Source organism: Anoplophora glabripennis, unplaced genomic scaffold (genome assembly GCF_000390285.2).
Source record: "Anoplophora glabripennis isolate ALB-LARVAE unplaced genomic scaffold, Agla_2.0 scaffold287, whole genome shotgun sequence".
Lineage (NCBI taxonomy): Eukaryota > Metazoa > Arthropoda > Insecta > Coleoptera > Cerambycidae > Anoplophora > Anoplophora glabripennis.
The window spans coordinates 566,221-590,862 of NW_019416441.1; the positions used below are offsets into that span (position 1 = coordinate 566,221).

Consider the following 24,642-nt stretch of genomic DNA (forward strand, 5'->3'; position numbering starts at 1 on the left):
CTATAGTACGATCGTATTCGATGCAAAGTAATAAATCATTGCCTGTCAAGGGAATCAGTGCAACACATTTTATAGGGGGTTTTGGAAATTGAATAATTTCTTTATGCATTATGGATTAACAGTTATATATTTATGAAGGACAAAATGAAAAACAAAGGCATCTCCTTCGCACATTGGGCGGCAGGGCAACAATACATTTATTACTCCCTTCATTCTCCCTCATATGACTTGTGTCTTGTGTTTTTTGCGGCGACGCGCGTGCCGGCCTGGCGTGGTCAGTTTCGTTTCGGTTGTATTGGTGCTGCGTGTTTCTCGCTCGCGATATTTGTCAGGTTATACAAACGATTACATAAACTCAAGCAAAATTCCAAAACATCTTTTTAACGTCTAGTTTAACAAACGAATTTTAATTACGATTTAACTAAATCTAGTTTGGTTGCTAAGGTACGAGACAATTTATTTGTCTGTTGCTAAGGGACTTAGTTAAATTCCGTTTAAATATTTTTACTTTATTGTTTTCTAATCAATCTATGGTTTTATTCATGTTTTGTTCAACACTTCCTTATTGAAAATTATTAATTGTTAATTATATGTTAATAAAAAGGATTGTGAGGAATTTGACTTTTTTTTGAAAATTTAGTATAATTGAATCGTCCTAGCACACACCACTCATTCTACATGCGTTACCGAATACTATATTGCATTTCGGTGTCCTCAATATCAAAGAAACTGTGGCAGTTATTAACTGCAGGCCATCATGAATATTGTATTTTTGTAAATATGTAGAACCGTAGTGTTGAAGCAGAATATAAATGCGGCAATTTGTAAGCAGGAAGTGTATCGAGGAACCCCTTTAGTTCGCTTGTTTTAAGTTGTGCTAATAGTTCTTTTACATAGAGCACCTCTTTGCTGTCTTGGCAGAGAGAGAGAGCAGAGATTGTTTTTACTATTATTTGCCACGATTGGCATTATAGTGGTTCTATTTTGGTGTTAACAATATCCCAGAGGTCATAACAACAGGCAATTCAGTTACAGGGGCGTTTCCTATGAAATTTGTTAAAAGTACTAGAGTATAAAATAAATAAATAAAGCTATTACATTACTTGTTACTTTAGTTACAAGTATTCCAATTTCAGGGGTTAAATAAATAATATCCAAAGAATTGGATATGATATAGACGAACAGTCATATTTATGGCCTCCATGATCTCTAGACTTGAACCAACACTGCATTTTTTGGTCTATTTAATCTACTAAAATTTACTCGGAAATTTAACATATATTTTTTCTTATTCTATATTCTTGTTATGAAAGTCCAAAAGATATAAAAATATACAGGGTGTCCGTGAAAGAATGGACCAAACTTTACCACTAGATTTTAGAGATACAGGGTGTTGAAGTTGAAAAAATAAATAACATTATCTTTAATATCTTTCGACTACTTGGAGCTAATTTCGTATCCGGGGGTACTTTGGGATGAGAAATTCAAATTTATAGACGATTTCATTGTATTTTCTAGAGAGCGCCACAAGCGACCATTAGGACGCATTTAAACTGCCAAAATTTTTTGTGCCACTTTTCTGATTAAAAAGATACCTTTCTAATATTTCTAAAGCCAACCGTTTTCAACAAGAAGGCATTTAAATTCGTCTAAATGCGTAAAAAAAAATGTTTAAAAGTTATTTTCAACAGTGTTACACGAAATTAGGAACAATCGTTTATTAGTAAGAAATATGCCTTTAACGGAAATAACGCAATTACAATTTTAAATTTAATTTATTTAACAACTTTACTGCAAACAGAATTGACGGTAAAAAACATAGATACTTTCTAAAAACAATCTAATCAATCTAACACAATCTAAACAATGTAACCAATCTAAACGACCTAAAAATCTAAATAATAACTAATTTATTAATGACCTGTCTCAAAAGATGTTTTTCAATGTTTATCAGTGGAGTTGAAACTAACTTTTAAACACATTTTTTTTGCACTTACTTTAAATGCCCTTTTGTTGAAAACGGTCGGCTTTAGAGATATTAGCAAGGTATACCTTTTTTTGGGGGGAAAAGATTATTCCAGCCCAAAGTGGCACGGTGGCACAAAAAAAATTTGGCAGTTTAAATGCGTCCAAATGGTCGTTTGTGCCGCCCGAGGTGCCGCCCTCTAGAAGATACAACGAAATCGTCGATAAATTCGAATTTCTCATCCCAAAAACTCCCGGATACGAAATTTCACGAAATTAACTTGAAGTAGCCGAAAGATATTACATATATTTTCAACTTTAACACCCTGTATATCGAAAACTAACAGTTTATGAGCAACATTGTATATGACTCTTCCCTATTAATTTTCGTCGTAGAATCTAGTGATAAAGTTTGGCCCATTCTTTAACAGACACCCTGTATAAGTTCAAAAAACGTAATTTTGTTGATATTCTAGTTCGTTCTTGATTTGTTACGTTAGGTTATTATTAGAGTAATAAAAATTGAATATTTTGTTCAAAAATGTCTAAGAATGCAGAATATAGTATGCAATTAAAATTATTTTCTCTAACATAAAAGTTACAGGGTACAACATGATTACAAGATTTTTTTTATACCTAGTAAATTTTTATGAAAAAGTGTAGTTTAGTGGTCTTATGACGTGATCAAATATGTTTAAATTGAAACAAACAGAATTTTATAGGAAAAGTTTTCTCGTAATTTTAATATTTCACGTACTTTTTATTCTTGCATTTAATAAAAAACGTCTGCCATTTTGAAAATAACCCGACTATTCTAAGTACTGTTATCGTAGATCTCATAAAAACAAGAGTTCCAATTTTTTTTTCCCTGTTACATCCTTTTGTTTCTCTACAGGATGTTAGAATTTTGACTGCCTTAAGTTTAACAACTATGAAATACATTAAAATAAACAAAAAAAAACTTATATGACATGGGTCCTAAACTCGACCATTTCCGAGAAAAAAATTATCAAAATCCTCAATTTCATGTTCGATTAATTAAGGAATATTGACATAACTTCGTACATAGAATACCATAAAATACAATGTTTATCACTTCTTTTGAACTTCATGCTTAATTCTAAAAAATAATTAGCGTCGTAATAAATTTAAAATTCCTTAGAATTTATATCAAGCAATGTGACAAAGGCGCGGCGGTTTATTAACACGAAGTACTAAGGTGTCCAGCAACCACCAATACGAAATTCAATTGGTATCTAGATTCGACCGTGTCGGAGTGTTTTTTGCGTACCACTATTTCCTTTTCTTAAGGTGTTTTGTTGTATATTATCGTTAGGTTAGGGCAAGTGGATTATGCACAGCATTATACATGTCAAACTTCCCTTCTTGGATCGATTTACCACCCTTTATTCGACATGTCGCGTCGACCTCATTTTGTAATAATTGAGGTGTGAAATTTGAAACCGCTGACGTTAAATTAGAGCGCGTTAATTAATATCTATATTTAACCCAAAATAGTGTCAAATCTAAAATGTAACTTAAATCTTAGCTATGGCAACGGTTACGCTTGTAACGAGCGTTCAAATAAAAACGTGGTCAAGTTGGTTCTGAAAATTTGGACGTAGGGCGTAGCGTATAGCAAATGAACTTAAACGTCATCTGTCAAAGCGCTATATCGCCGCTATCAATTTGAATATTTTCGTTTTAAAAAGCGTTTAAAATGGTGTTTTCTCAAGAACAAAAAGTGTTTATCATAGAGTCCTACTTTAGAAATGGACGCAAGATTGATGGAATATGGAAGTATTCTATTGAGGAATGTTTCATAGAATTTCAAAATCAATTTCCCGGCGTTGTTGAGTACAAAATTTTTCAAAGTGCAGTTCAGCGTTGTGTTAATGTTTTTCGTGAAACGGGCAGTGTAACAAGAAAAGAAGGAAGCGGCCGACCTAAAAAGCGGACTGAAGAATTAAAAGAAAATGTCCAACAAATAATGGAAAATGCGCCAAGAACTTCTGTACGTGTTTTATCACAAATGGTGGGAGTATCAGTCGGTACCTGCCACACAGTGTTAAAAAAAGATTTGCGTTTGTTCTCCTATCGTTTAACTTGTCAGCAAGAACTTCATGAAGTTGATTTTCCGCGACGGGCTGTATTTTGTGAATGGTTTTTAAACAACTACGGTGAACTTCATAATATCACCTTTTTTTCTGATGAAGCCTGGTTTCATTTAAGTGGTTACGTAAACTCACAGAATATGAGAATGTGGTCTTCTGAAAAACCAGATAACTTTTTTGTCGAGGGCCCTCTACACGCTCAAAAAATTGGAGTTTGGTGTGCTCTCAATCGAAGGAGGATTTATGGACCTATTTTTTTTAATGGTACTCTTACTGCGCAAAGGTATAGAGAAGAAATTATCGCTCCTTTTGTTAACCAGCTGGAAGAAAACGAAATTACAAACTTTTACTTTCAACAAGATGGCGCAAGGGCACATACGGCAGGCGAGACGATGAATATGTTGAGGGAAGTTTTCCAAAATCGACTAATAAGTCTCAATGCTGAACATGAATTTCCACCGAGGTCATGTGATATTACGCCGTGTGATTTCTTTTTGTGGCCTTACCTTAAAAACACTATTTTTGAACTGCCTATTCCTGATTTAAACCATCTGCAGGCTCGACTTATAGACAAGATTCGTGAAATTAACAATACCCCGAGCATCTTAGAAAATGTCTTTAATTCTTTGAGGAACAGGTGTGAAAAGTGCTTGGAACAAGGAGGGGGACACTTTCAGCAGCTGCTTTAATTTATTGTTATAACAAGGAGGGGGACACTTTCCGCAGCTCCTTTAATTGTTTGTTATTGTTATCACGATTATTCTTTAAAATAAAGTTATATAGTCATTAACGTTATTGAAACTGACAGCTGCTATACAGCTCGTTGAGAAATGAGGTTAAGTTGGTCGCTATAAGCTACTCCCTACGTCCAATGTGTCAGAGCCAACTTCGACCACGTTTTTATTTGAACGCACGTTATTATTTTTGACATGCAATCGTTTATCTTCAGAGACAAAGTCATTTGTTTGTTTAATTAAGATTTTATAAGCTTGCATGAAGTTTACTTTTATTTTACCTTTTAAACAACGATACATACTTGAAAATCTCACAAATACATAAAGCGACATCCACACGAATATTGTTGCACTTTGTTAGTCGAAACGGGTTTCATTGTTTATCCTTAGCAAACACGGATAGTATAGTTTTTCCGAAGTCAATTGAAGAACTTATAATTTCAAGCGATTTCGATTTCAAGGTGTACCAGGCTCGGTCGCTAAGCAGCAACTCGCCATTGAAATATTTGAAAAACTTGTTCCCATATTTATTTGGCCATACCCATATATGTATAGGTCTGGTCGAACTAAACGTGCAGTAAAAACACAACTAAAGTAAACTAACACAACAGTATTGGCTTCTGACAATAAATCACAGCAGGCGACAAGTGGATCATAAATTGCCCAGCAGTGCAATGCTGCAGTGCGGAATTTGGTGTGAATCAGGCAATTTTAATTTATTATAGGCACCTATCAATCATTCATATTACAATTGCGAAAGGGAGAAATAAGAGGGATATTTTGTTTACTAATATTATCACAACATGGCATTCTGGAGACCTTTTGAAACGGAACAAAACAAAATTTACCACCAATATAATAAAATTGTTTGAGGACATAAATAATTAAAATATGTTGTTGGCCAAACGAACATATAATAGAAATTTTCTACACATTATATGCAAATTATTATAATTTTTTACCTTTAGCAGAAATTTTTTTTAGGGACGCCTATGAAACTAATTAAATTTTATTACCAGACGTTTTTTTGCATATTCAACTGATTTCGGAAGGACTTTAATGGCTGGGTAAAAAGTATACAAACACCAGATATGCATGTCAAAAAGCCCTGGACGGAGAAAAATACATAAACAAATGGAAATAGAAACTCGGGCTGGAGGATCAAAAGGACTCGAGCGATTTAATAACCACAACTCGCAATTGCCATGGGCTAAGTAAGTCAAATAGTGATTATTATCACTAAACAAACACGCAAATGGTTTTCAAGAAGAAAATTAATCTTTCAATTTAAAGGAAATACCCAAAGTAGATACCTACAGCTTGTTATTCATTGTTTGTAGTAGGGTTTCTGGTCGAGACTTCTCGAAGCGGGAATTTCCGGGAAATCTGGCCTTACTCGAGACGAGAAACAAGTGTCGAGAAATCGAGAAATTTAAAAATCACGCGCGTCTTAAGTTCTTGATTGGAGTTCCTTTCGTTCATGCGTTCAATTCGTTTCTCGACAAATAACTGAGCGGTTAAAGTGGTTTCTCGACTAGCTCATGATTTATTTATTTTAAGTTTTTAAGGCTTTAGTTTACTTTGGCGATTCTTATTTTTTTTAATGTACCTTGTTAGAAGTCTGTGTAGAAATTTCATTATAAGCAGATACCTAATGTTGATGATTCTGAAAATATTTTGTTAATTAAAAGATTGTGATTATAAGTGATAAATTAATAGGAAGAACGCTTCTGTATCTTTAAAGTAAAGCTTGTTTTTTTAAGATTTCTTCGGTTAAATTCCTTATTTACTATTTGTTTAATTAAATGACTGCATGATTAATGATTACTAATAATTATTGGAAGAAAGCTACGATTCAAAAACATTGAAATAAACATAAGTAGGTATAATGAGTGCTTAATAAAAAACAAGTTAAAGGTTTTTAAGAAGAAGATACTCAAAGTTTAATTTAGTTTTGTTAGTAGAAGTAGAAACATATAAGTAATTAATAAAAATACTGAATAAATAATAAATGTTAATGATGATTGTTAAGTATAATAGCATGTTTATATTTCACATTGCAATATCAAAATTATGACTTCTTTAATAATAATATAATATAATAATATCTCTACTCCTCATTCTAACTACGAGAATAATTAGCCCATAAGTCGGAGACTTGTGCGGGAGAGGAGGCGGCATATTATTATTATGCAGGCCGCATTTGCGCCCAGGAACGACTTACGTTGGTAGGCCCTAACCACCATTCAGTGCAGGAATGAGGGAAACCTGGAAAACCTCATTAATTAGGAGGGTGGTCAAATGCCAACCGGTGTCAATCTCTCACATTGACCCAAGCCAACATTCTTCCACCCTACCATACCTGCACAGAGGGTGCCAATCCTCCGTACAAGCATAGCTAATCTACGGTCTACCGGCCGCAGCAGAAATTTGCACACGATTAAAGGACTGATGCCTTAAACCGTGCGGCTATCGACCGATGTAAAGTTTTTCTTTCTTTAAGTTTTAGAAATTTCTCGAGAATTCGAGAATTCCCGGGAACTCGTTTGTAGACATAAATTACCATTATCGAGAATTACAGAGTTAAAATAATTAATTAATCTAACAGCTGGGTTATTTACAGTTTCTTTATTGATATAATTAAAAGATTAAATATTTATCACAATGGTTTTGATCGAATATGAATAGCATCTTTACCTTATATGAAAGCTATCAAAGAATATTCATAATTACATTTGATAACATTTTAGGGATTTTTTTAATCAATTTATCAAACAGAAGACGCGATATTTGCTCATCTTGCTCGAAATTTTATTACGACCCACGCACGAATAAATGCAATTTCAGAACAACTAGCAATAAGGTCCCCCAAAAAAATATATAAACGACTTCACGTCTCCGCCAAATTGAAAGAAACAAACAAAATTACATATCATCAGGCTGTATAAATTTTCCCAAAGCCTATAGAAGAATCGACCGGGCACAAACGCTGTCAGACTGAGAAAAACGAAAAACGTTTATGTCAACTATTAAAAATTTAATAAATATTTTACTTTGACGAACAATAAGCTATATCAAAAACATTTAAATAGATTTGTTTAGGAATGAACTGTAATAAAAATAAAATAGACTAGTTCTTTAAGTTCAAACATCGGGAAAGGAGTCGTTAATCTTTTTGTTGAAGATAGGAAAATACTGGAGATATTCTCAAACTCGATTTTCAAAACAAATTCGTCTGACAATCCAGATATTTGACTGCTATATTATTAAAATTTAAATAAAGTTATACTACTAGTTTGTTTAGCGAATGTCATGATGACGGGACTTATATTTTTTTTAATTTTTTAATGAGAATTATAGTTGTATACGATTAAAGAGACCGATGTTTTCTGCTTTTTGATTACTTAGTATTTTTAACAAATATGGGTAACACTGCGTTTTATATTCAATAATGAAATTTTTATTTTTCTTTAATTTGAAATAGTTGAAATAGGCAAACAAAAATGCCGCAGCAACTTAATTTTTTTAATTAGAAGTTCTGTTGTTTGACAAAAGGGTGTACTGGCTATGACATCACCAAACTGAAGAGAAAGAAATATGAAATATGTTTGTTCACACAAAACTTTTGCGGTGATAATAAAAGTAACTTATGACCAGCCATTCTATCAAAAAATGTACCTTGTTTATAAAGCACCCTGTATCTAGTTATTTGTTGATATCTACGACTTATGTCAATGAACTACAAAAAAACACTTTAGTAGTCTACCTGCACTTCCCTAAAAAAGTACATGTGCGTCGGCTATAACTTTAATTTTAACTAATTTAGACACAAAGGTGATCGAAAATATATTAAAAAAAAAATCAATATTGCCCTGTAGTTAGTTACAAGCGAAAACAAATGAAGATACCAAACATCTGATTTAACAATTGAATTTGCATTGAAAAGCGAACTCGTAGACGTATCACCTGTTATTTTTAGTAATTTCTGAGATTCTATCGAATTTGACTCATTGTCATTGGTATGCTCGGTGGTATGTTCCATGCAATCATTTCCTTGAACTGATATTAAAAAAAAAATAGTATTTCAAAAATCAAGTGCGTGAACTAATCATAACACAACTAGAAAATATGGTCTCTAGTGTTTATGTTCTTTTAGTTATATTCACATTTTTTTTTTTTCGGCTAATCAGATTCAGAGACAAATGACATATCACCTACTCTTGGGACAATCACCCTTTTAGCCCAACAACATACTGACAACATTTTGACAGTAGGTAAAACTTGTACAAGGAACACTATATAAGAATTTTATCGGTTCTCATTTTGGTCATAGTACGTCCAAACAGAAACCCTATCTATTATAAATATTGGTAATGTGGACGAAATGCTACAACAAAATATGTTACTTAGATGCTATTAAACATTCAGTTTCTTAGTGTATCGATTCGTATACTCAAGGAAAGAGAAAGCAGAAAAGACTGTATTGCCGTGGAGTTAGCTACAGGTATCCCTTGTTGCCAGGATATTTAGGGATAGAGCCCACTTTAGGATTTCATATCGTTCTTGTTCCCCTACCCCGTGTTGTAACAGACTTTCGGGAAATAACCAGATGGGGACAGAAGAAATATTCAACAGATATCGCAATGTATAAAGCTCTAAAGACGTTTTTTATTAATCAATATACATATTATACACGAAAAAAAGTGCCTTGTAAAAAATGTTTTATTCTCGTTTTTTACAAAAATCTGGCAGTTATAAACACGTAAAAAAGCGTTTTAGTAAACATAATTCCACAAAAAAGTTTATTACTTTTATTGCAGAAAAAAAACATTGTCCTACTTAATTATACAACATAATGAGCGTTCAAATCAAAACGTGGTCAAGTTGGTTCTGAAAATTTGGACGTAGGGCGTAGCGTATAGCAAATGAACTTAAACGTCATCTGTCAAAGCGCTATATCGCCGCTATCAATTTGAATATTTTCGTTTTAAAAAGCGTTTAAAATGGTGTTTTCTCAAGAACAAAAAGTGTTTATCATAGAGTCCTACTTTAGAAATGGACGCAAGATTGATGGAATATGGAAGTATTCTATTGAGGAATGTTTCATAGAATTTCAAAATCAATTTCCCGGCATTGTTGAGTACAAAATTTTTCAAAGTGCAGTTCAGCGTTGTGTTAATGTTTTTCGTTAAACAGGCAGTGTAACAAGAAAAGAAGGAAGCGGCCGACCTAAAAAGCGGACTGAAGAATTAAAAGAAAATGTCCAACAAATAATGGAAAATGCGCCAAGAACTTCTGTACGTGTTTTATCACAAATGGTGGGAGTATCAGTCGGTACCTGCCACACAGTGTTAAAAAAAGATTTGCGTTTGTTCTCCTATCGTTTAACTTGTCAGCAAGATTTTCCGCGACGGGCTGTATTTTGTGAATGGTTTTTAAACAACTACGGTGAACTTCATAATATCACCTTTTTTTTTATGAAGCCTGGTTTCATTTAAGTGGTTACGTAAACTCACAGAATATGAGAATGTGGTCTTCTGAAAAACCAGATAACTTTTTTGTCGAGGGCCCCCTACACGCTCAAAAAATTGGAGTTTGGTGTGCTCTCAATCGAAGGAGGATTTATGGACCTATTTTTTTTAATGGTACTCTTACTGCGCAAAGGTATAGAGAAGAAATTATCGCTCCTTTTGTTAACCAGCTGGAAGAAAACGAAATTACAAACTTTTACTTTCAACAAGATGGCGCAAGGGCACATACGGCAGGCGAGACGATGAATATGTTGAGGGAAGTTTTCCAAAATCGACTAATAAGTCTCAATGCTGAACATGAATTTCCACCGAGGTCATGTGATATTACGCCGTGTGATTTCTTTTTGTGGCCTTACCTTAAAAACACTATTTTTGAACTGCCTATTCCTGATTTAAACCATCTGCAGGCTTGGTGTGAAAAGTGCTTGGAACAAGGAGGGGGACACTTTCAGCAGCTGCTTTAATTTATTGTTATAACAAGGAGGGGGACACTTTCCGCAGCTCCTTTAATTGTTAGTTATTGTTATCACGATTGTTCTTTAAAATAAAGTTATATAGTCATTAACGTTATTGAAACTGACAGCTGCTAAGTTGGTCGCTATAAGCTACTCCCTACGTCCAATGTGTCAGAGCCAACTTCGACCATGTTTTTATTTGAACGCTCGTTATATATATATAACTCCGTGTTTGTACTAGAAACGTATTTAAATTTACTAAATATTTATTACAAAGTATATGTCGAGGTAAAAAAAAAATTACCATATTTGATATTCTCTGCAAAAATTTTTCAAAAAATATTTAGATTAGATTTTACATGCGCGGTAAAACTACTTTTGTTACACCTGTGGTTTTTATAACATTATTATATTGAATTAGTTGGCTTTAGTTCTGTCACATATTATGCAGACGTGATAGGTATTGTTGTTGGTACCCATTCTGGCTGCGAGTAGGTAATTCTATAAAATCACGATAAATAGATTTGTTTGAAAAACTAAACGATATGTCAATACGATGTCAAAATATATTATTCTTAGCAGTAAAATGTAAGTGATATCGCCTTTAATACTATTTTCCAAATTCGTTTGTTGGCTGCTCTTGAGTATCTACTGTTTGTTTTTTATATCCAAATTGTACTATTTTCTTAATATAGATACTTTTGTGTGTTAATTTTTCAACTTTAATTAATTGAATTACTATTTAAGAAAAAAGTTATGCGTAATAATTTGTAGTCAATACCTATTTTTTTCTATACATCAAGGCGGTAGGTATCCAGAAAATTTGTAAATATTTTAACATTATGTCACAAATCAATTCAAAAAAATCTTATAAACGTAAACATGTGGTCCTTACACGGTTCGTTTTCGAGATACAGGGTGTTGAAATGAAAAAATATATACCACATTTATTTATTCATATATCTCTTGAGGTAGATTGATAAAACTTGGGCTAATTAATGAGCAAGAATATGCTGATTTGTACACAAATGTCGACCACTAGCAGAGATACTGAAATACACCGAAATGAACTATTTTCTACGAACATTACGAAAAAAACAAGAGCAAGAATTCCCTTAAAATCAAATATCCGTTCCATTGGACCACTGAGAGAAGCGTATTTTATTTCTATCCGACTTTTATTCTCGTTCATTTATTTGATTTATGCGCCCCAAATAAATGCCAACCATTTGTATCTAATTATAGCCCATTTAGCATGGAACTTTTGCCTCTTCGTTTGGACAGAAAGCTTTTAAGATGAATGATGTTTATTGGAATGTAATTGCTAATGCTCACTTTTTTTGGAATTATAATAGAGCAATTTGCCCCTGCCGATTTCTAAACAGTCATAGGATATCTTCTTCAAATATTTTTTGCAAATAATTAATTTTTACTCTCAAAAGAATTAGTTAATCCATGTGCGGATAAAGTTTTGTGATATCGAATATGGATTACTTTAAATTCACATTACCGCTTTTCGAACTGGAAATATTTTAATGTATCTTATCCGCAGACGATGAACTCTGTCTATATTTACGTGTGCTACTTCATTTTAAACGAAATAATATTTATTTTTTACAATATTCGTTAATCGATAGATAATTTGTTTGCGGCAAACGGAATTCAAAAAGGGTTTCGGTTATTATCGGATTTATCGGATTTTTGGTATTTTTCATATAACTTCAAATTGCTGATTTTAGTTCCTTTTGAAAGTAGATTCTTTTCCAAAACTCATCATTAAATCTTATCGTATCAAGGCTACCTTTAGGTAATCAATACTTACGTATCCTAATCAAACAAAACCAAACAATTATTTTTTTTTATAACATAATCCGACACTTAATCATACCAACTAAAGTTATGACTATGATTATTAAAAAATGATAAATATGATAAAACAATTTGTTCGCATAGTTATTTATATTTAGGCGCATAAAATATCAAAATTCTTACTAGTTTGAGAAATTCCTACTATTTTTAGCTTCTTGAGACAAGCTGATAAATAACTAGGATATAAAGTGTTATTTTGTGTCATTTTGTAAACCGAAAATAAAATAAAACACAAATAAAAATGTGCTCGAGTACTGCTAACTGCTGCAATTAGCGGTTATGGAAAAAACAAACGACTCACAAATAACGCAAAGATACCTGAATCGTTTTACCTTCGTATTCGTCTTTAACTAGCTTTGATTGATACTCGCGTAAAGCTGTCATCAAAACACTCCTTTCTTCCCCATTCAGTCTTAAAATTAGTTCTTGAGCCTGTAGTTTAGATAAGCCCTGTGTTGTACTCGTCGTTTCCGCGTGGCCCGCACTTCCCAAAACTACCGAATTAACACTAAACTTACAGATATTTACATTTAAATTATTTAAATTCGCACTTTTACAAAATTTAGTCAATCTAGTTTTTTGGGTTAAAAATCTCGGAACTACAAACTTACTAAATAGGTTACCTAAAGGTGGAGTTGTTACAATTTTTGCGGCCATGGTATATTTAAAAATTTAATTTTATATTTGTATATAACATCACGTAAATTTAGGTTAAACCGAGCAGAAACATACACCGACTTTCCAGACCGACTGAAGCATAGATTACAGAGAGACTGAGGTATTTTGACAATTGACAATACTCTTGTCGAGGACTCACTTGGGGACGTTTTTGATGCGCATGCGTATTGCGTTGATATCCGCAGAAAGGCGGGAAAGGACGATTTGAGGTTTGGTCACAGTCATCAAGGAAAAATCCTTGCACAGTCATAAGAGTAAATAAATATTACTCATATGGGCACAGTATGAAAAGAAAGTCTATACTGTAATTTGGGTTTGACATTAGAACATTATCTGAAGGTATTGTAATTAAAACCATTTAAAACTGTTTGTTAGAACAATATAGTCCAATTAACTAAGCCTTTAAATCGAAATTTTGCCAACTTGGCTGAATTTTTGATATGAGTTAGTTTAAGGTATATTATAACAATAAGTGAGAGTAATTTTTTGTTCAACCCCCGGCCAAGGGTGGAAAAAGATAAAACAAAGGGCTTTTTCATGATAACTCAAAAAGGGTAAGAGCTAGAAAAAAAAGTGAAAGTTGTAAAGCAGACAATTCTACATAAAAATGGCCTCTTAACTTTTTCTTGTACTATTACAATTAACAGAGTTAGGGAGGCTAGAAGTTAAGGGAAGATTTCAGAAATTTAAAAAAAATCATAACAAACAGAAAAATGATTGAATTTTGTAATTTTTTTTTTCAATCTGCTCTAAAATATGTAACTTTTCTTTTCAGAGAAATAGATATATTTTTTAATTTTTAATAAGAAAGTTATAACAAAAAATCAAATTTTTAATCGTTAATTTTAATGATTTAACAAAATTAAATTTCTGAAATCTTCCCTTAACTTCTAGCCTCCCTAACTCTGTTAATTTTAATAGTACAAGAAAAAGCTAAGAGACCATTTTTATGTAGAATTATCTGCTTTACAACTTTCATGAAAAACTTTTTTTTCTAGCTCTTACCCTTTTTAAGTTATCTTGAAAAAGCCCTTTGTTTTATCTTTTTCCACCCTTGGCCGGGGGTTGAACAAAAAATTACTCTCACTTATTGTTATAATATACCTTAAACTAACTCATATCAAAAATTCAGCCAAGTTGACAAAATTTCGATTTAAAGGCTTAGTTAATTGGACTAAATAGTTATAATAAAATTATACCTAAGAGAAGCTTTTGAGTTTGAGAGATTTATTCGAAATATTCAAGGTGCCAGGAAACAAGAAGATGAAATAGCAAATAAAGAAATAAGAGTAACCAAGAGGAAAATGGAAAAGCAGGAATATTTTCCTATAAATAAACGTCGAAAGGTAATTATGTTTGAATTATGTAGGTAATACGTTTTATGATACCTAGATATTTATATTGATTTATTTTACTTATATTTATATTAAATACTTGTTTTTAGTAATGAAGACATATCGACAATAATAGTATGAAAAATGTATACTTAATTTTCTTCAGTCTTTTCTGTAGAACATGTTTCCGAAACGTTGGGGAAATATTTTTTATATTGTTTTTTACTTTCATTTTAATTATTTGTCAAAAACGACCACTGGTATTAATATTGTATAAGTAATAATTATAATAGGTAAATATTTTATTGTTATATAAATCTTGTAAATTAAACAACTAAAATTTATAAACTCGTACTTATAACCCAGACAGCACCATATATTCCGAGAATATTCTCTAAACCTTTTAAAAAGATTATATATATTCTGAATAAATCTAGAATATTCATAGAATATTATGCTTATAAAATATTCGTGGAAGTTTCCTTTATAAATATACGTATGATATTCTCCATAGATATGCTAATAATAATATCTCAGGAATATTCTTCAATTGATATTCCTAGTACATTCTCAATAGGATATCCGTAGTTTAAAAAAATGAAATGTTTATTTAATAGGTAAAACAGGAAAAACTGAATACATATTCTAGTTTAACGGTTTGAGGGCACTATATCATTATTCCAATTTTATGCAAAAAGTTGAAAATTAATCAAAATATTATGTTGTTAATGTTGGTAGTACTTTGCCTGTCATATGTTTTGTTTTTGTAGTTGGTAGGTAATTCATTGCAGTTTGTTAGCAATGTTATTGTCCATCAACCAATATATTATAATTTTTGTTGTACCGAGTACATTTCAATCAATTTACAATAATAAGTGTTGCATAAACAATGAATTATTATTATTAAAGCGTTTTGTATTTTGCACAAAGCAGGTTTAATGCTTTGTGGTGTTTGGTATGTTTAAGATTGATTAGAAGCTGACAAAATGGCAGAAAGAAGAAAGGAGACCATTTAAGCTACAAAGTAAGTTTTCTTTAAGGTTATACTATTATTTGTTTATTTTAACGAAATGACAATAAAATGAAATAAATGTGGTATGTAAGTTATAACAAAATATGTGGAAAAATAAAAACCTATTTATATAATAAATTGTCAACGTTCTATTATCGGCCTGTTCTTTTAAAATGCAAATTGTAAAAGGTTCCTACGAATATTATTAGTTCAAGTTTTTACCACATATTGACATAGTCCAGCAAAAATAAAATGCAAAAATATATATTTTTGTTTCAGAATTGGTAACCAAAAAGAAATAGACAGAGATGCTAGAATGTTATTAATGAAAAAAATTAAATAAATAAATAAACAGTTAACCATTTTATTATTAAGAGTTGTTATTACCCCCGTCCCATATTATATTTTTAGCCCTGAATATTAGTCCAATTAAATGGTCCTTTAAATCGCAATTTTGGTTAACTTGCCTGAATTTTTGATTTTATTCAAATAAAAAATTCAGGCAAGTTGACCAAAATTGTGATTTAATGGCCCATTTAATTGGACTATATTCACAGTAAAGTTTAAAATATAGGTAGATAGAACATTATTAACATGTTCAGAGAACATACCCAGAAATATTTGTGTAATAGGTATCTATCACATTCAATCACATCTATCATATATTCTAGGTACATTCTTATCATAATCTCACTAATTAAATATTGTACTAAGTATATTCATCTAAGATTATTCTTATTGTAAACATTCTATGTATATTCCTTGAATATTTGTAAATATTTACAGAATATTTCAAAATGTATATTCTAAGTTTTCTGAGATATTCCAATATGATGGTTCTATGAATATATAATACCAAATCAGCTATAGGCGTATATAAGCCAATACTGTCTAGCAGGCGTAAAAAAAATACAGAAGTATTTGAAAGGCGTATGAGCATACGCCTTTCTGATATTATAGTTTTGCAAAATTGGTTCATACGCTTAAGTAAAATGCGCTAGAATAGAGTGTTGATGTTTATGAATATACAGTACGTGCCTAAGGTATGGAATAAATTCAGTAAAAACAAAACAAATTTTTTTTGGGAAAAATTCTCGAACAGGTCAATTTTTAATTTTAAAAATACATATTTTAGCATAAAAGGCGATTTTCAACCGTCATTTGTTTTCGAGTAATGACGTCATCGACATTTTTTTTAAATAGCAACCCTATTTTTTTTCTTGATTCTGAAAGATCGTTTCATTGTCGATCCGACAGTATTAAAATGTTGCCATCTTACATAGGAAAGTTTTCGAGTAAATGACGATTGAATGTTAGAAAACCCAAATCAATTAAAATAAAGCAAAAACGTTATCAAATTTAGTTTTTCGAAATGCCTGAAGTTTTTTATGGATCACGTAGGTGTAAATCTTTACAAAGTGTCACTGTCATACCGACTTTCTAAGTATTGTAAGCGATATAAAAATTATTGTTGAATTTAAAGTATTATGGCACATTTAACTGTCACACAAAGAATTGAAATTTTAATTCTTATCGGATGCGGGGATAAGACTAGAACGCAGCAGGAAGTTTGCGATTTATTTAATGAAAAACATCCAGATCGCCGTATCAGCCAATCAACAGTCAGTAAGATAGAATCTAAATTTAGAGAAACTGGCAATGTTGTAGATATTCCAAAACCTGGACGTCCAAGCGTTAGTGAAGATCACAAACAGAACATTTTGATAAGTATGGTAGATAATCCTCATAATACTTCACGATTGGTTGCATTAAACAATGAAATTAGTCAGACCACAGTGCTACGTATCCTGAGGCAGGAAAAATATCATCCCTACAAAATTCAACTTGTGCAGGAACTCAATGAAGACGATCCCGACCGCCGCTTACACTTTTGTGAAATTATGATGGATTTATGTCAAGTAAATAGAGATTTACACCGGCAAATACTTTTTTCAGACGAGGCCACGTTTTGTCTCAATGGTACAGTGAACCGTCAAACTTGCAGGTATTGGAGTCGGGAAAATCCTCATTGGATGGCAGAGACACATACCCAACACCCACAGAAATTAAATGTGTGGGCTGGAATAGTTGACAACAGAATAGTAGGGCCTTTCTTCTTTGAAGGAACCCTTACAGGAGAAAGATATTTAGAGTTTTTACAAAATGACCTTGTTCCAGCGCTTGCAGTAATTTTTCCTAACGATAATGACCCTGATATTCCTGATGACACCATATGGTTTCAGCAAGACGGTGCACCTCCGCACTATGCGCGCCCTGTTCGAGATTTTCTGGACAATTGTTTTCCTAGGAGGTGGATCGGCAGACGAGGACCGATAGAATGGCCCGCGAGATCCCCAGATCTTACACCCCTGGACTATTTCTTATGGGGCTACTTAAAGTCCAAAGTGTACGTTAATAGACCACATAATTTAGAAGAACTCCAAAATTGTATTATAGATGAAATACACAGAGTTACCCCAGAAATAATTCATAATGTGCAAGAAGAATTTCTACACAGACTTACGTATTGTCAAGAAGTCGGTGGGTGGCACAATGTATCAAAAAAATTTGAAATCAATCAAAAAAAATAGTCTGATCTTATTAACATTTTGGTGTACCTAACTTATAGGGAAATGGCACTGTTGGTAAAAAAAAATCTAATTTTGCTATATTTCCAAGACTATTTGCAAGGATTGAATCTCGGAAAACTTTTTTCCACATCAACAAACAGAGCCGCCTTCAAAAATGTTTACAAGACAAGTGACCACCGAGCTTAGGCAACCAACATTGCACAGTTGGTACTGGTAACAAAAAGTCCCTAGATCTTGGTGTCATCGCTATTAATTCTCGTTTACAGTGAACAATGACAAACCATTCCGTCTACAGTAAAATGCGATAGCCGATTGGTTGAATAGTGAAAAATTACACCAATCACAGCCATTTTAATGTAATCTTGATCTTATTATTTCAAAAACTTTTTATTTTACCGAAATTTAATTGCCAACGTGAAGTAAATAAAATTACTGTTCCAAGCAAAATTATTGAACAAGTGGCTTGTAAACATTTATGAGGCTCTGTATATCGTCACTTACAAGAACCGTTTGACCCATATCCATTAATTATACCGTGTGCGTTTACATTTTCTTTACTTTTTTTAGTTTTATTTTCCTGTTTGATCACTTTCTTCGAAATCTTAGTGAATTTTTTTTTGTGCTCTTATATAACTTTTTTACTCTTTAAAACCCTGAATATCATAAACAAAACGGCAATACACAGTTGTCGATGGCAATTAATTGCCTTATTGATAAACGAGAGGAATTCTGACGAGCGACGGTACATGTTGTCTGAAACACCCTGTAAAAAATTAACTCGTAATTTCGTACCCTCCAAAAACGCTGTGCTATTCAATTAAAATCACCCGAGTCCGGAACCGCAAGAAAACGCAAACGAAACCATAACTTAAACAAATTTTATTGTTGCATAAATAAATGTACAAGTGATAGCTAGCTAAAAAAACAGAGAAGAAGTCACACGTGAAATATATATTTTGAGGGATTTGGGGACTTAGTTGCTAATGGGGCGTAACGCTATTAAATAATCTGTCTTTGATCATCTGGGCCATCAGGCCGTGAATAATTTCGATGGTGGTTTTGCAGCTGTCTTTGGTAGCCTTCAGGAGTTTGTCCTCCGTCCTCTTTTCGTGAGGGTCCGCCCCGCCCACGATGAATCCACCTCGACCTAAAAAATTACACGAGGTTTAAAGGTTACAGCAATCATACTTTCACAAATAATATGTATGAGTTCTGCCCGAACCATTCTCATTTGCTGTCTGATAGGAAACGAGGCATAATTGTTACAGTTCCAAAATCTAGTGAGGCCAAAAACAATCTCGTTTGTTCTCCGATAATATTTGCAAATTTTCTTACTTTTCAGAAACGGTAACGCTCTCGGCACCACTGGTGCACATGTTTAATCCGAATTTAATGGATAGGATTCAATTTGCCAGAGATATATAAGAAAAGGCGATTTTCTTTTTAATTTCCCATTTTTCCCTGTATTTTCCCTTATATTTCTACAAATTCAGCAAAAAAATTAGAGCAGAAAAATTTCCAAATTTTTTTAGTGTTCTTTCAAAGGCTGTAACTTCGTGAATAATGAAGCATCTTGAAGCTTCAAGATTCTAGTTTTGAAGTCTTGAGGAAAATTTTTTTAAGCATCACTCGGTGCAATTAAAAGAAATAATGCAATGTAAAAATTTTACAATTGTTTTTTCTTCAAAACTACACAGGGGGTCAGAAAGATTTTTTAAGTCTTCATAAATGCCAGGTTTATTTAGCCTGATTCATCGGCTTCAATTTTTTTTTTTTTATTTCCTGTATGATTATTTCTCATCGAAAAATTTTTTTTTAATACCCAGCATTAAATTGAAAATATGCAAAAAAAAATGGCTTGTTCGGCTGTTTTGGAAAATCAACGACTACTTTGCAAACATTGCGAAAAGTACCAATGTTTGTAAGTTTTTTTTAGCTCAATACATGCCCACGAGGCCTGAAATTTTGAAATCGATCGGTCCAACCGTTTTCCTTTTCTGAATCAAGGTTTTATAAAAAATTTACGAAACAGGTTTATTGCTCCTTAAACATCAATTAATGACTAAGATGAAACAAATTTTTTTGCGTTATTTTTCTCACAATTTCCCTTTAAAAATGATTGAAATCTCGAAAAAAAAAATACAAAATTTTAAAATAAAATCAAAATTTTTAAAAACAAATATAAAAAAAAAATTTACATTCGAAATATTCAATGTAAAACTGTAAAAAGGATGCAAAAAATTTTAAAAAACTATTTTTTTTATCAAACGAATTTTTTTTTTAAATTTTAAATTCTTTTTTTCAGTACTTTTGAACTTTTTTAAAATTAAAAAAAAAATTTCTCGACATTTGAAATTTTCAATGTAAAACTGTTGGATGCAAATAAATTTAAAAAATTTTGAAAAATTTGATTTCTTTTTCAAAACTGAATTTATTTTTTCAAACTTTTTAATTTTTTTTCGTTTCGTATTTAACGCGAAATTGTGAGAAAAATAACGCAAAAAAATTTGTTTCATATTAATCATTAATTTATGTTTAAGGACTAATAAACCTGCTCCTTTAATTTTTTTGTAAAGCTTTGACGATCCAGGAAAGGAAAACGGTTTCGACCCATCGATGTCAAAATTTACAGGCCTCATGGGCATTTATTGAGCTAAAAAAAAAGCAACAAACACTGGTATTTTTCACAATATTTCCAAAGTAGTGGTTGATTTTCCAAAACAGCAGCGCTCAAAAAAAATTTTCATCTAAAGATTTGAAAACTAGAACCTTCAAGTTTCAAGGTGCTTCTTTTTTTTCGCTATGACCATTATTCATGACGTTAAAGTCTTTCAAAAATCACTAAAAAAAATTTGGAATCCTTTAAATTTTTTGCCGAGAATATTATAATCGCCCATAATTGTTACATTCCTGTATATTCTCGATTTATTCTTGTTTGTTCATAGGAATATTCTCTAAAAATAAATTATCGAGAATGTTGCATCCAGAACTGATCACAGGCACACAAAAAAAAAGTTTCGTCCTCAGTAGAATGTATTCAGCCGCAGAGTACAAATGTGAATCAGAATTGCGTGATTAGATCAGGATTTTTTTCTAATATCTAAAAGTTATTTTCTAATGAAAAGCTATGTAGCGAAAAGTGAAAATTACCAAATAAGTCACCACTTCATTTTCCTACATTTATTTTAGTTTTTAGTTTATCGTTTTACGAGAAGGTGCTTGTAATGCGGCAGGTAATTCCCCGACTTTCTGCATTGAGCTTTTGCATTATACATAAGTTTCGAATGAAATTGAAATACAGGCCCTTCATAAAGTGTACAACCTTATAAAGTTATTTATTTCAGTGTTTAGTGACAGTATGGCGTGTTTGTGCGTGTTCATTGTTCTGTCATGGGCCACTTGGTTTAACCGATAATCTACGTATATTATTTTTTAACATGACAATGTAACACTATTTATTAAAAAATTCCAAACTTACCTATAGCTGCTTCGGACTGTTCCAACTTTTCAGACAAATCGAATATCTGACAAGTCGTATAATCAGCATTGGTCAGCAAACTAGACGAACTCAAGGTATTCACCCAGTACTTATTCCAGAGCGAGTCCAACAGCCGTCTGTCCAAAGCCGACTTGAAATAGGACACTTCCAAGGAGTAGTACTGTTTGCAGTGAACGCCAAAGTCCTCGATTTTATTCAGAGGAATCGTTTGGTACTCGGACGGTTCCTCGTTTGCCGGTTTGTACCCCTAAAACGCATTATTATTAAAATTGAGTAAAATCGTGGTCGTTACACGAACAATAAATTTAATTTCCCTGACATTCCTCTGTTTTTCAGTCAACCAAATGCAATTCTTCTTTGACTCCAACTACTTTTCGACACCAACTCAAAGGAAAATAAGATACCTTTTGCTTTGATTATATTTGTATAAAAATTTGCTTTTTAAAAACCCGAAATAATTTTAATTAAAAAAAATTACTATTAATTTCCTGTAATCGTTTTAAAACTTAATATTCGGCTGTCTTAGTTCTATTTTGAAAAAATTCGAGTAGGGACAAAATCAGTAAAAATAACGAGACTTTGCTGTATAAACTAATTTTGGAATCTCAATTTCTAAAATGTAGCATGTTAAAGTTGAAAAAAAAATTTTTTATAGCCAACCCTCAATGAAGACTTGCATTACCATAGCGATTTCCGGAAATAAACAAACACTTTATTTTACTGTAAAATCAAGCAGTTTACCTGACGCAAATATTTATTAACATAGCCATTATTGTATGACGCTGTCACAGCCCCAACAGTAAAAGTTTTATCGCGAATTATTTATAGAAAATGATAGAAGATATTCAGTGCGCGCTGTTTGAAGTTTGGGAAAAGTCGTTAGAAACGTGTTCAAATACAATCGTCAGCATGACATATTTGTGGAATGATGCAAGAAACACAGAATAAAAAAATATAGTGAAAATATTTTACTGGCATATTTTTTCGAGCTATCAAGCTTCTTCAATGTGGTCGTATTATTCCATGGTGAAAGCAAATGACATTGATACTAGTAAATATAAAAAACTTACAGCCTTTTTAAAACAAAAAGGAAAAAATCATATTCCAAAAGAGTCCAAAACTCTTTCACAAGAAAAAATACTTAAATTTTTACTAAATGCATCAGATAAAATCTACTTGATGATGAAGGTAAATTATATTAACTTTTCAAAAATAATTTGATACAAATGTAGTAGTTATTTTAGATTTCTGTTGCATTTGGCATTGGTGGAGCTTTACGTAAGGAATTTTTAAATTTAAAAGTAAATGACATAGAGCGCAAAGAAACAATTCTGGTTGTCCGTCTAACTTAAACAGATATCAACAGGTATCGAATATTTGTGATTACTTCAGAGTTCGAAGGAAAAGCAAAATCTGTAGAAAATTTAACAAATATTTAGCTCGCTTGGTACATAATCTCAGGCTCGTTCAATAAAGAATCACTTTACTGACTTGGTACATAAATAACTATTATTTACATCTCTGACAGTAATAAACAAACTGATTTAAATTTTATTTGTTCCTCGTATTTTTCCTGGAAATCTAACCTACATCTTCATCTAAAACTTATCTTACTTACTTTTGGATAAGTCCTGAAAGCTCCCAGACACACTTTTCCTGCCGAGATGGTTCGGACAGGATCGATTACTATCGCTACAAAAGGTTCTTGGAAATTCTGATTTAGCATTTGTGTACCCACATCGATCCCAGACAACCAACATCCATAACCCGGATGACTGTGGTACCATCCTATAGCGTTTTCTTGCCTACCAACCTACAAAATAGATTCTATTAGGACTAAAAATTAAAACTCATTGTTTCTGACAAAGTACCCCCAATAATATACTACTATTTCATTAATAATATTCGATAATTTTTATAACCACAGATTATTCCAAATAGAATTTAACACCATAATCTCTTCTCAAGCTCAATAAGTACAAACCAAATTAAAAGAACTTACCAATTTAGCCGCTTCAATATAAGAGCTCATGTATTCGTAGGCTTGCGCTTGGGCGTTGACTCTAGTTTCCGTGCCTTCAACGGGCAAAGCAAAAGAATCCATGACAAACATTGTATTTCCATCTACTTTCCCCAAAATTAAACCCATTACTTCCAGGGTACCTCCCGATCTTGCGTGCATAACCATTTTCAATAAGGCCAAAGCTGATATTTTTATGTCTTTGAAGAAATGTGGACTAAAAAAGGGAATTGCCATAACCTCTAAATAAAAAGTCACGTAAAACTTACTCTTTGTCCCAAGGTTTTGCTGCCAAGATGTCTTGTTGTTGCTTTTTATCGTATCGATATATTTCATCCACGGAACTGACCACTTCTACGTTGTTAGCCATTTCCCAGTTCTTTTGCGCTATTTGTGCTTGGTTGCTGTCACAAGCCGCTGTCTCGGAGGAACTGCCAGGTTTAGACATCTTTACTTTGCACTGCAAATATATAATATATATACATATATAATAATACTTTTGTTATTATATATAAAAAATGATTTATACATAATAATACTAACCTGTTTTGTAATCGTAATTTATTTACACATATATTATTATAACCTAAACGCTTCTGCCAAAATCGATTTCAACTTCAACTCGACTTGCAAATGCTAATTGCAAAGCAAAAACAAAACAAAAAGGAAAATAAAGGATGTGTCTACAATCACAAATTAATAGGAATATTCGATTCGTTGTTCGTTTTCTTTTTACTTAACTGCTTTCACTTCACTTTACTGTAAACCTGTAACTCTACTCTATAGAAAACTTTTATTGGACTATTGGAGTAAAAAGTGTGGGCTTTCCAGTTAGATTAA

The 24,642-nt window shown here is 32.2% G+C and overlaps 2 protein-coding genes and 2 long non-coding RNA genes across 4 annotated transcripts in view; 2 read left to right on the forward strand and 2 right to left on the reverse strand.

The window, feature by feature from the left end:
* Nucleotides 1-13,425, reverse strand: part of LOC108905131 — a 28,707-nt gene extending 15,282 nt beyond the window's left edge. The window contains exon 1 of the mRNA XM_018707904.1: nt 13,001-13,425. Coding sequence (XP_018563420.1) covers nt 13,001-13,325 — 325 coding nt within the window. The 5' untranslated portion in view covers nt 13,326-13,425. The remainder of the gene's footprint in view (nt 1-13,000) is intronic.
* Nucleotides 13,426-13,603: 178 nt separating this feature from the next.
* LOC108905137 lies at nt 13,604-14,929 on the forward strand. Its single transcript, XR_001964253.1, has 3 exons — nt 13,604-13,685; nt 14,592-14,692; nt 14,791-14,929. It is a non-coding gene; the product is annotated as an uncharacterized LOC108905137 (long non-coding RNA).
* A 537-nt stretch (nt 14,930-15,466) lies between these two features.
* On the forward strand, nt 15,467-16,059 carry LOC108905136. The gene is made up of 2 exons (XR_001964252.1): nt 15,467-15,704; nt 15,972-16,059. It is a non-coding gene; the product is annotated as an uncharacterized LOC108905136 (long non-coding RNA).
* Nucleotides 16,060-19,147: 3,088 nt separating this feature from the next.
* On the reverse strand, nt 19,148-24,488 carry LOC108905143 (COP9 signalosome complex subunit 5). The gene is made up of 6 exons (XM_018707920.2): nt 24,346-24,488; nt 24,072-24,262; nt 23,785-24,019; nt 23,401-23,595; nt 21,762-22,029; nt 19,148-19,430 (listed from the first exon to the last, which is right to left on the reverse strand). The coding sequence occupies exons 2-6, from the start codon at nt 24,248-24,250 to the stop codon at nt 19,264-19,266; spliced, it is 1,044 nt and encodes a 347-aa protein (XP_018563436.1). The 5' UTR covers nt 24,251-24,262; nt 24,346-24,488; the 3' UTR covers nt 19,148-19,263.
* Between the last annotated feature and the right edge of the window lie 154 nt (nt 24,489-24,642).